The sequence below is a fragment of the Pecten maximus genome, chromosome 3 (genome assembly GCF_902652985.1).
Source record: "Pecten maximus chromosome 3, xPecMax1.1, whole genome shotgun sequence".
NCBI lineage: Eukaryota > Metazoa > Mollusca > Bivalvia > Pectinida > Pectinidae > Pecten > Pecten maximus.
In genome coordinates, this window is record NC_047017.1 from 35059751 (window position 1) to 35073253 (window position 13503).

General features: G+C 37.9%; 1 protein-coding gene across 7 annotated transcripts in view; it reads right to left on the bottom strand.

Moving 5' to 3' along the window:
• Positions 1–2134: 2134 nt before the first annotated feature.
• The window catches only part of LOC117323996 (spectrin beta chain, non-erythrocytic 5-like), a 119855-nt gene continuing 108486 nt past the window's right edge, over positions 2135–13503 (bottom strand). For all 7 annotated transcript variants that reach the window (XM_033879577.1, XM_033879576.1, XM_033879574.1 and 4 more), the window contains 4 exons: positions 8012–8308; positions 6013–6180; positions 5601–5632; positions 2135–5422 (listed from right to left, as the gene is read on the bottom strand). In XM_033879577.1, the coding sequence (XP_033735468.1) occupies positions 5219–5422; positions 5601–5632; positions 6013–6180; positions 8012–8308 (701 nt within the window). In that variant the 3' untranslated portion in view covers positions 2135–5218. The remainder of the gene's footprint in view (positions 5423–5600; positions 5633–6012; positions 6181–8011; positions 8309–13503) is intronic.

Here is a 13503-nt window from a genome sequence, read left to right on the forward strand (position 1 = left end):
GTGTCGCACGTGTCCTGAGTATAATCAATCTAAATTATTGATCCAACACGATTTAACGGACGCTCAGTGCGGATTCAGACCTGGTCTAACAATTGATGCTACATTGTATCTTCGTTTTGAAAACCATGATTTCGAAAACTGTGTCTAGGTAAAACGTCTTCATTATTGTTTCGTAGATTTTCGTAAAACTTCATTTTGTAGTACATGCTGTCCAAAATAGGCGTTGTTTTCCGGAACAGGGGCAGAGTTATTTCAGTAGTTGATCAGTTCATTTATTTTGACTCTCTCGCGATTCAGCAATAAAATTAGCTTTATATGTAAGCAGGAGGATATAAAGCCTTTTTCTTTCTCTTTTTTTTTTAATGTGATAAGTTTAAATACCAAAACTGTTGTATCTATTTTATACATATATCGGACGTATTTTTTATACCTGTGACGTATGGAGAATTCATAAAACAGTTGAGATTGAAAGAAAAAAAATCCATCTGTAAATTTGCAAACAAGTGCTTAATGTAAAGAAATCTACATGTAACGCTATGAAACACACGTACGCTGAACTTGGTCAAACATCTAGCAAATATACAGCTGCTTAGAATGTTACAATACTGATCTAAATGAATAAAATCTGATAATTGTATCTTAAAGGAGGCATATCCTTTTCTGTGTATGGAAGGAGAAGATCAGTGTAACCCTTCCCTTTTATCTTTGATATGGCTTTGGTATTGACATTGGTATTCTGGATAACACTTGAGTAGACGTGTACCTCGTACAGGAGCTCCACCTTCTCGGAGTGTAGAGGTACTAGACGAGGGGATATTGGACCCAGGATCCCATAAACCTGCCGACAGGGAATTAAAAAAATTCCGAGATAATTAAACATGTCACCGAAATTTGAGCCATTTCTTCGAAATGGCATGTCAGCATCTATTTAGTTTATCATTTCATACCTTCTGTCCTAACAATGAGACAGACACCTGCCGATATCAATCTCAACCTAAAATTAAACAGAGAATCGAAAGTTTGTTTCATTCAATTAATGGTTCGAGCAAATGTGGTCTTTATAGACAAATGGTAGATAAGGTTCTTTACCAAAGCAGCGAAGAATGCGCCTAGCTTAGCCATATAACCCGGAAGATATAGGAATATTATCAGGTGTTACAAATGTTGTCTAAATTGTAATTCATTATACATTTTGTGTATGTAGAAGACGAATATGATTTTTTACCGTCAGTGGTTTTTCTGTTAATAAAATGATAAGTTAGTGACAGAACTAAGCGATACATACATAAACCTATGTCAGTGTTTTGGCCTGGTCAACCATTTTATATACGAGACTGAACTTATGGCAGACATTCAAAGAACATTCTGAAAATACTTTACCACTTCATTGAAGATCACATACATTCCATTACTTTAATCTTGCACATATATAAACAGGATGTCGTTGATAGAGTAGAGGACGCTTACCCTTCTCAAACTCAGTGTTCTCATTTCCCTTGTATTTGCTCAATTGTCCTCAAGTAAATATGCCTCATTTATATTTTGCCTCAGATTTTTCAATTTTGAGTGACAATTATGGTTTTCGTTAGTTGCACTTTTTTTCATTTTTTTAACTTCAAGTTCCTGACAACAGACGCTCTCTGAATGACATGTTTACTTACTTCCTGGTGTGACGCATACAACCTTAAAATTTTCACTTCATGAGGTTTTTCTAAAGGAATTTTAGATTTTTATTTTTGCGAGCCTTGGTGAAACAAGTTTCATAAATTCTCATATGAAACGAAAACCAATCTTAGATATCTTTTTGACAGGAAGCAGCCATTTTGTTGCATCGTTTTCAACCCATGACATGTCATTGTCCATATTGTGACATCACAATCGATTTCTGATTGGAGCAACCAATAGAAAATATTCCAGGATATATTACACTAGCGACATATGGCAAATTCAGTGGATAACCCATTGATTATGTAATAAAACGTAATACTACAGAATCCTTGGTAACAAGATTAAGTCATGGACAACCATCACTTCACAGGGACTGTTGTAGCCCCCCACACCACACTTTTGTTGTACTATCATCAAATATAGTTTCCTGAACTCATTTACCTGTGCATAAAAGACAATACACATGTTTAATAGGTTTTATTACAATTTATTGCTTTTGTGAACTGTAACAATGTTAGTCCTGTATATAAATTGTAGTATTTACAATATAGCAATACTGCAATGTATAATCTGATATAGTATTCTCATACAATTGTTATTTTGGCATCTGTGATATATAGGATAATAGTTCTAATATTGTCAGTATATTTCCTGAACTATACTAATATTAGTGTTCTATACATCAAGCTTTACACATATAAATTACTTTCATATGATGAAAATGTATTATAGTGTATTTAAAGGCTACAAGAGTAAAATAATTACATAAAATGATACACATTCAGATCCATGATGTATGAAGGGCGACACCCCTAAATCACAGAGGGAGTAAATAGTGGATTAAATCACAGGTGTAGACAAACTATGTCTATAATGTTTACAGGTAAACTACACACTAACCATTTATTACAGGTAAATGAAGAATTGTTCTCATCACAATGATCCCACGTGTTTTACATTGTATGGATAAATACTAAAACAAGTTATAATTTAGTCTAAAATATTAAATATCAACATTACATAGTAAAGTAATTTGACTCGAGGGGGAAAATATTACAGCACTTTAATTCAAAACAAGAAATAGGTTTCCTTCAAATGAATCATAAACATACAAAACTCAACAAATAAGATGTGTGTGAACGGTGTGACCTGTGATGGTAAGGGGAATAACTAGCTATTCTCACAGGGACATCAGGAAGACTGGCAATACACGTCTCCCAAGGACATCACATGTGACAGTATTTCAGATAAGTATTCAAATTAACCAATGAAAGAAGCAGGATATCATCTGCTTTGTTTTCTTCAGGTAGAGAATTTGGACTGAACTCAAATTAACTCTGGCCTCCACTTTCACAAACTTTATTGACCTTAATTTACTCCAGCCTCGGAAAATTTGTCCTCGACTTCGATTAACTCCATATTCCCCTAAAAAGACAACCTTGATCTTGGTAGACTCCAGATTCTTCTTTCAAAAATCTTTACCGGTATCATAAGCGGATTTCACAACCTGGGTTGCCAAAAAATAACCAACAATATCTAGTAATACCAGTTCCAAAGGGAACACAATGAGACAATGCACAGTATATAAATATATTTATATAAACTTTGTATCCCCATATATGGACATCCTTTAATATTCCCCCATCCCTAACAGTAAGGTATAGTACCTTTAAAAAACATTTTATTTTCACCTGAACCAGATTAATTATATTATTAATTATAAGTTATTTCCTATAATCATTTAACTTTTAAAATTGCTTTTACAGAAGAGCATCATGTAGAACAATTAATTATAGTCATAAAAATAAATATAAAAAATAATTCAAATTTTGTTTTTATAACTGACTTTAGTTCATGCCTATTTCATTAGAGTTCATAAAATTATATATTGTTCAAATGAAAATTACTTGAGATGTCCACTCCTTTGTCACAGCCCATATCCTTTTTATCACATCACTAACATACACATGACATCAATGACGCTTTTTGTGTCATCACATTTTTCATTAAGTTAATATTTCATGAAACAAAAGAATATAAATCAGAAGAAAGATGAAAAGTTGTCTTGGTCCCAACAATGTTGAAGATAATGTGAAAAGTCTTGGTCCAAGCAATGTTTAAGATAATATGAAAAATCTTTGTCCCAACAATGTTTTCAATTTATAGGAAAAGTTTCTTGGTCCCATCAAAGTTTGACTGATCTGTAATGTTGTAACTATATTGGTCCCAGCAAAGTTTCACACTTGTGTGAAATATTGTCTTCATTCCAAGCAAACAATATTTTAGACAAAAATAACAAATATTCATATTCTTTAATTGACCTTCTAAAATTTAAAGGGAATAAAAACTTAACAGGAATAAATTGTCATTATGAATAAATGACAGCAAAATTTATTGCAGCGATGAAAAAAATATGATACATGAATGGATGGATTTGTTGCATATTGTTCATAATAATTTATCAAAAATAGTTGTTTTCTTATTTCTTTGTGCTAGACAACATTAAGTTTAATATCCGACATTCAATATAAGAAAAATCAACGATGAGTCTTTAACAATATATTACATCATATATCATGATAAAGGTGTATACTTAGTAATATACCACATTACCGAACATCTTTGTAAGTAATGCCATTTTAAAGGACTACTGGCAGTTAAAGAAGTAAAGTAACCAAAAAATGTTAGATGTTTCAGGACTGATAAGTACTACTCTGTATGCATAGCCTATTGTATAATATTTCATAACATATCGAATACGACACCTGGTAATAAATACATAAAAAAACCTACACATATACCGCAACAACTGTCGGAATCATAAAGAATCGGTTCAACTGTCGGAATCATAACAAATCCTTTAGGACCTATAAGGTCAGGAAATATTACAAAACATCTTTAGAGAACACGCCCCTCTGGGCGATAATGAGAAAAACTCAGTAGGGTTTGACATTATCCTGGTAATGTGATGGAAAATGTAAGAAAATTCATTTGTAAAGGAATATTTGGTAGAAATAAAAGCACTTTCTTCTATCCCCATTTACAATATGAAAGATATTCATATATTAATTGCTTAAACTATCTAAAAGTTACAGTGTCATCTTGTTGATTTTATAAACAAAATCATAATAGATCAACAGATTAAAATTCTATCAACAGGTCTATAACCCTCATCTTAATACTATCTATTGAACACAAATGTTAATTTGGGATAAAAGGGCAGTGAAGGTGTTCTGGCCACTCCAGTATCTCCCGTTACCTTGTAATCACCTGTTTCCTACCTTGTAATTAATTATCTTTATCACCTGTCTCAGCATAATTAATCACCTTGTATCAGGTAATTTGAGAATCATAAACATTGTTTTTTCATCCCCTTCAGCAGAGCATCACCAAACTTAAAACTAAATTTGTTTTGTTAGTTGTAAAAGTGGTCAACTGTTTGTGACATTTCGATTTCCCATCCTTTAACTTTTATGTCTTTGTTCGGTCACCTTGACCCTGTAGCCATGTTGGGAAACACCTCGTCCCTGTAACAACCGTGCTGTGAAGACTACGTTTCCGATTTCTTGTCCTTTTTGTGCTTTTTGTGTTCTTTGTGCTCCTTATGTTCCTCGTGGTCTTTGTCCTTCTTCTTCTTGAGGAAGCCAAACACGCTCCTCCTCTTGGCCTTCTTGTCATCATCTCCATGGTCAGCCTCCTCAGCACCAAGCTGCTCTGACATTGGGCGGTCCCTAGGGGCTGGACGAGGTCTTGCCTGTAAAGGGAGACAATAATATAATTATTACTGAACTTATTTCTGTTTTTGATAAAAGAAATGAGAACAAAAAGATGGAATTTGTTAATAATGTGTAACGTGGTACATGTACCAACAACAACAATAATATAATTTAACAAGAAATGATATGGATGAATTCAAATAGCTGTAAACTTACTCTTGGACTTTCCTGTTGGTATGGTTGATGGTCTGTAATGAAAAAAAACATAGAATACAATCAAAATTTTCTCAGGATATTATCTGGTAAAATCAAATTATTTTTATAAGGGAAAGTAAAAGAATAATCATATCTCAAAATAAATGAAACTGATTAATAAACCCTTGCTTTATAAGCATGCTTTTATATGAAACTGCTCTATTACATTTAATGAGCAAACAATTCCTTCTGACAATAATCTGATGTGTATCTCGTGTCTTATACTTGATAAGTAAATCAGCTCTGCATTCTACCTAAATGGCATCTGTACTCTTGTATCTATTTCAACAAAACACCAGTCTTGGATCAGTCACAGAAATGAAAATAGAGATATGATTATCTTTAGTATGACATGGAACTTTAGGATACATACCCTGACCATCTCCATTGAGTTCATCACTACCATTGTAACTGCGAGGTGTGACCACTGGTGACTGATCAGATGTTGCCATGACTACAGGTGACTGGTCAGAAGTTGCCATGGTAATCGGTGGCTGATCAGAGACTGGCAAAGCTGGAGGTGATGCTGCCTCATCATGATCTGATAAAAATTAAAAAAATACTGGGCATGTTAGTCAATGTTCTCAAATATTTACACTTACATGTATGTCTGCATTTAAGAAAAAGTAAAAGTAAACTTCTATCAAAATAACGCACTATTGCATTAATAGTTTTACATGATCAGACTTGTTACCTTTGCTGAGATATCTATATATGTGTACCACAAATCCTGGACAGATCTATAAATACCACAAATCCTGGACAGATCTATAAATACCACAAATCCTGGACAGATCTATATATACCACAAATCCTGGACAGATTTATTAATACCACAAATCCTGGACAGATCTATAAATACCACAAATCCTGGACAGATCTATAAATACCACAAATCCTGGACAGATCTAAACATACCACAGGTCTTGAACAGATCTAAATATACCACAAGTCTTGAACAGATCTAAATATACCACAAGTCTTGAACAGATCTAAATATATCACAGGTCTTGAACAGATCTAAATATATCACAGGTCTTGAACAGATTTAAATATATCACAGGTCTTCAACAGATCTAAATATACCACAGGTCTTCAACAGATCTAAATATACCACAAGTCTTGAACAGATCTAAATATATCACAGGTCTTGAACAGATCCATGTAAACCAGATCTTAAACAGATCCCACAGGTTTTGAAAAGATCTATAAATACCACAGGTATTGAACAGATCTATATATATTGCAGATCTTGAACAGATCTATAAATACCAGAGATCTTGAACAATGTCATCAAGCTTCAACTGATCTATGAAGACATTTGTGACAAAGTTTGATTTGGTTAAACATTTCATAAAGAAAACAGCTGAAAAGAGGAAGCACCATCCTAATCCGGGGGGCCAACCTGATTTGAAAAGGATTGACAGGTGATATAATGTTAAATCTTATTGACAGGTGATATCACGTTAAATCTTATTGACAGGTGATATCACGTTAAATCTTATTGACAGGTGATATCAAGTTAAATCTTATTGACAGGTGATATCACGTTAAATCTTATTGACAGGTGATATCACGTTAAATCTTATTGACAGGTGATATCATGTTAAATCTTATTGACAGGTGATATCATGTTAAATCTTATTGACAGGTGATATCACGTTAAATCTTATTGACAGGTGATATCACGTTAAATCTTATTGACAGGTGATATCATGTTAAATCTTATTGACTTGGGGATATCATGTTAAATCTTACTGACAGGTGATATGTTAAATCTTATTGACAGGTGATATCACGTTAAATCTTATTGACAGGTGATATCACGTTAAATCTTATTGACAGGTGATATCACATTAAATCTTATTGACAGGTGATATCACGTTAAATCTTATTGACAGGTGATATCACGTTAAATCTTATTGACAGGCGATATCATGTTAAATCTTATTGACTGGGGACATCACATTAAATCTTATTGACAGGTGATATCAGGTTAAATCTTATTGACAGGTGATATCACATTAAATCTTATTGACAGGTGATATAATGTTAAATCTTATTGACAGGTGATATCAGGTTGAATCTTATTGACAGGTGATATCATGTTAAATCTTATTGACAGGTGATATCACGTTAAATCTTATTGACAGGTGATATCACGTTAAATCTTATTGACAGGTGATATCAGGTTAAATCTTATTGACAGGTGATATCATGTTAAATCTTATTGACAGGTGATATAATGTTAAATCTTATTGACAGGTGATATCACATTAAATCTTATTGACAGGGGATATATAAAGCCATACATGTTATCTATAAATACATGGTGGGACAAATTGAGGTAGAATTTGATCAGATTATCTAACCTGAAGATGGGTCACTCAATCTGCTGGCTGTCCGGTCATTAACAGGTGTCTGGTGGTCAGTGAACTCCTCCCTTGGACTTTCCTGTTGTCTGGGTTCAGTCTCAGAAACCTCCATTGAGATTCCTGGAACACGTGGGGAGTCACCACTGTCAGCCATCTGACGTACTCTGGCCAGGTCCTCCTCTCTGAACTCCTGAGATTCTCTGTGAGGTGCCAAAGGAGATGTGCTGCGTGCCCGACCCTCAGGATGTTCCGTGTTGGCCATGGCCTCGGCAACATCATCAGATACTTGAGCAGCTAGAAAATGACAAGGACAATATTAGGAACCCTGGTATGTTACACCTGGGAACTATAATACTCTTTACAATCAGTCCTGGGGCACTGTAAAGTCAAATTAAATGCATGCAAAATTAATGGTGAATATATGAGGTAATCATACACAATATATAGTTATATAATACAATACAAAAAGTTTTTAATCTAGATAATTATATGATAAATTATTTTTCTTGAATTAATGATCACTTAATCAAAAACAGATTAGCTAAATAAATCAAGATATGCATAAAACTTCAAAAATGATTTTCCACCTCTTGTAATTTGAACATAATTTGAACATGATATATCAACATTAATCTACTTGTTTAACAGTTAGTTTTTGGGCACAATTTCAATTCTAATATTAAAATTAGAAAAGCTTCATCAACATAAATTAATTGAATTAATATCCCTTTTGGTCACCAATCAGATCTGAAGATTCAAATCATTAGCCAGCCAATCAGACTATGTGTCAATAGTAAATCAAACCTTCACAGCTTTGTGTACTTATCTAATGATGGGATTTACAAAAATAATAAAGTTTTGTTTTGTTTTGAAGCATGTATGCACTTAATGCTGAAGAAAACAAGAGGCCCAGAGGGCCTGTATCGCTCACCTGGTTTCATGAGATATGAAACAAGAATGATGCTTATGCATATTTGTCGCTGGTATTGCTATGTCAATATATATCATAAGCATTTTATATGGGTACATGTACATTGGTTTTATTTTAATACTAAAAATGCCAAAAGGTACATTAATCCATGAAATGAAATTGACTTTTGGCGCGACCCTATAGGGATGCTACCACACAAATGTGAGTGATATCCATTGCTTAGTTTCAGAGAAGATCTTGTTTAGACCAATTGGCCCCTTTTGACACTGCCCTCTGCCCCCTGGGGGTCAGCTCCTTCCTTTATACTATTTTGAATCCCTACCCCAATAGGATGCTAATAGTCAAATATGAGCTGTTTCAGAGAAGTTGTTCATATCAATTTAGCCAAATTGACCCCTTTTGGCCCAGCCCCTCAGCCTCCAGAGGGTTGGCCCCATCATTTGTACAATTTTGAATCCTTAACCAAAGTGAATGCTACCAGTCACATATTAAAGATATCCATTGCTTATTTTCAGAGAAAAAGTTGTTTATATCAATTTTGCCAAAATAACCCCTTTTGGCCCCGCCTCTTAGGTCCTCTGGGGTCAGCCCTGTCATTTGTACAATTTTGAATCCCTACCCTAGGGGGTTGCTACCAGGCAAATATGAGTGATATCCATTGCTTAGTTTCAGAGAAGAAGTCGTTAATATCAATATAGCTATATTGACCCATTTTTGCCTCGCCTCTCAGGCCCCTAGGGGGTCAGAACCACCATTTGTACAACTTTGAATCCCCACCCCATAGTGATTGCTTCCAGGCAAATAGGAGCAATATCCTTTGCTCGGTTTCAGAGAAGAAGTCGCTTATATCAATACAGCCAAATTGACCCCTTTTGACGCCGCCCCTCAGGCCTTTTGGGGGTCAGTCCTGTCATTTGTATTTTGAATCCCTACTCTAGGGGGTTGCTACCAGGCAAATATGAGTGATATCCATTGCTTAGTTTCAGAGAAGAAGTTGTTTATATCAATTTAGCCGAATAGACCCCTTTTGGTCCCGCCCCACAGCCCCCAGGGAGGTAGACCCCACCATTTGTACAATTTTGAAAACCTACCCCAAAGGGATTCTCACAGTCAAAATTGAGCAATATATATTGCTTAGTTTCAGATGAGAAGTTGTTCATATCAATTTGGCCAAATTGACCCCTCTTGGCCCCGCCCCTCAGGCCCCCCGGGGGTCAGCCACACCATTTGTACAATTTTGAATCCCCACCCAATAGTGTTGCTACCAGGCAAATATGAGCAATATCGTTTGTTCGGTTTCAGAGAAGAAGTTGTTTTTATAAATATAGCCCAAATGACCACATTTGGCCCCGCCCTTCCGGCCCCTGGGGGTCAGCCCGATCATTTGTACAATTTTGAATCCCCACCCCATAGTGTTGCTACCAGGCAAATATGAGCAATATCGTTTGTTTCGGTTTCAGAGAAGAAGTTGTTTTTATAAATATAGCCCAAATGACCACATTTGGCCCCGCCCTTCCGGCCCCTGGGGGTCAGCCCCATCATTTGTACAATTTTGAATCCCCACCCCAAAGTTATGCTACCAGGAAAATATGAGCAATATCGTTTGTTCGGTTTCAGAGAAGAAGTTGTTTTTATAAATATAGCCCAAATGACCACATTTGGCCCCGCCCTTCCGGCCCCTGGGGGTCAGCCCCATCATTTGTACAATTTTGAATCCCCACCCCAAAGTTATGCTACCAGGCAAATATGAGTGATATCCATTGCTCGGTTTCAGAGAAGAAGTCGGTATCATCAATATAGCTATATTGACCCATTTTGGCCCCGCCCCTCAGGCCCCTAGGGGGTCAGTCCCATCATTTGTACAATTTTGAATCCCCACCCCAAAGTGATGCTACCAGGCAAATATGAGTGATATCCATTGCTCGGTTTCAGAGAAGAAGTCGTTAATATCAATATAGCTATATTGACCCATTTTTGCCTCGCCCCTCAGGCCCCTAGGGGGTCAGCACCACCATTTGTACAATTTTGAGTCCCCACTCCATAGTGATGCTTCCAGACAAATAGGAGCAATATCCTTTGCTCGGTTTCAGAGAAGAAGTCGTTTATATCAATATAGCCAAATTGACCCCTTTTGGCCCCGCCCCTCAGGCCCCTGGGGGTCAGCACCACCATTTGTACAATTTTGAATCCCCACCCCATAGTGATACTTCCAGACAAATAGGAGCAATATCCTTTGCTCGGTTTCAGAGAAGAAGTCGTTTATATCAATGTAGCCAAATTGACCCCTTTTGACCCCGCCCCTCAGGCCCCTGGGGGGTCAGCCCCATCATTTGTACAATTTTGAGTCCCCTACCCATAGGGATGCTTCTGACCAAATTTGGTCAAATTCTGATCAGTGGTTATGAAGAAGAAGTCAATTGTTGACGGACAGACGGACGACAGACGACGGACGACGGACGCCACGGTATGGCATAAGCTCACCTTGGTCCTTCGGACCAGGTGAGCGAACAAATAAAAGGATGTATTCATTATTAGCAAAAGGTTTCAAGCACATTCACAGCATGGGTGACTGTGTGTATTAAGGCAATAATCAAAACATGGAGGCTGTGTGGTGTGTGACCATGGTGACAGTGTTTGGTGTGTGACCATGGTGAGTGTTTGGTGTGTGACCATGGTGACAGTGTTTGTTGTGTGACCATAGTGACAGTGTTTGGTGTGTGACCATGGTGACAGTGTTTGGTGTGTGATCATGGTGACAGTGTTTGGTGTGTGACCATGGTGACAGTGTTTGGTGTGTGACCATGGTGACAGTGTTATCACTAGTTTACTCCTGTACAGGTGACTGCGTTATATGTACCCACGGTGCCTCCTGTAGGTTGTACAGGTGACTGTTATATGTACCCACAGTGCCTCCTGTAGGTTGTACAGGTGACTGTGTTATATGTACCCACGGTGCCTCCTGTAGGTTGTACAGGTGACTGTTATATGTACCCACGGTGCCTCCTGTATGTTGTACAGGTGACTGTGTTATATATACCCACGGTGCCTCCTGTAGGTTGTACAGGTGACTGTTATATGTACCCACGGTGCCTCCTGTAGGTTGTACAGGTGACTGTGTTATATGTACCCACGGTGCCTCCCGTAGGTTGTACAGGTGACTGTGTTATATGTACCCACGGTGCCTCCTGTAGGTTGTACAGGTGACTGTGTTATATGTACCCACGGTGCCTCCTGTAGGTTGTACAGGTGACTGTGTTATATAGTACCCACAGGTGCCTCCTGTAGGTTGTACAGGTGACTGGTTATATGTACCCACGGTGCCTCCTGTAGGTTGTACAGGTGACTGTTATATGTACCCACGGTGCCTCCTGTAGGTTGTACAGGTGACTGTTATATGTACCCACGGTGCCTCCTGTAGGTTGTACAGGTGACTGTTATATGTACCCACGGTGCCTCCTGTAGGTTGTACAGGTGACTGTTATATGTACCCACGGTGCCTCCTGTAGGTTGTACAGGTGACTGTGTTATATGTACCCACGGTGCCTCCTGTAGGTTGTACAGGTGACTGTTATATGTACCCACGGTGCCTCCTGTAGGTTGTACAGGTGACTGTTATATGTACCCACGGTGCCTCCTGTAGGTTGTACAGGTGACTGTTATATGTACCCACGGTGCCTCCTGTAGGTTGTACAGGTGACTGTTATATGTACCCACGGTGCTTCCTGTAGGTTGTACAGGTGACTGTGTTATATGTACCCACGGTGCCTCCTGTAGGTTGTACAGGTGACTGTTATATGTACCCACGGTGCCTCCTGTAGGTTGTACAGGTGACTGTTATATGTACCCACGGTGCCTCCTGTAGGTTGTACAGGTGACAGTTATATGTACCCACGGTGCCTCCTGTAGGTTGTACAGGTGACTGTGTTATATGTACCCACGGTGCCTCCTGTAGGTTGTACAGGTGACTGTGTTATATATACCCACGGTGCCTCCTGTATGTTGTACAGGTGACTGCGTTATATGTACCCACGGTGCCTCCTGTATGTTGTACAGGTGACTGTTATATGTACCCACGGTGCCTCCTGTAGGTTGTACAGGTGACTGTTATATGTACCCACGGTGCCTCCTGTAGGTTGTACAGGTGACTGTGTTATATGTACCCACGGTGCCTCCTGTAGGTTGTACAGGTGACTGTTATATGTACCCACGGTGCCTCCTGTAGGTTGTACAGGTGACTGTGTTATATGTACCCACGGTGCCTCCTGTAGGTTGTACAGGTGACTGTGTTATATGTACCCACGGTGCCTCCTGTAGGTTGTACAGGTGACTGCGTTATATGTACCCACGGTGCCTCCTGTAGGTTGTACAGGTGACTGTTATATGTACCCACGGTGCCTCCTGTAGGTTGTACAGGTGACTGTGTTATATGTACCCACGGTGCCTCCTGTAGGTTGTACAGGTGACTGTGTTATATGTACCCACGGTGCCTCCTGTAGGTTGTACAGGTTACTATAGTGACCAGGAGTGTTTAACACAACACATCATTAAATATTGAAGT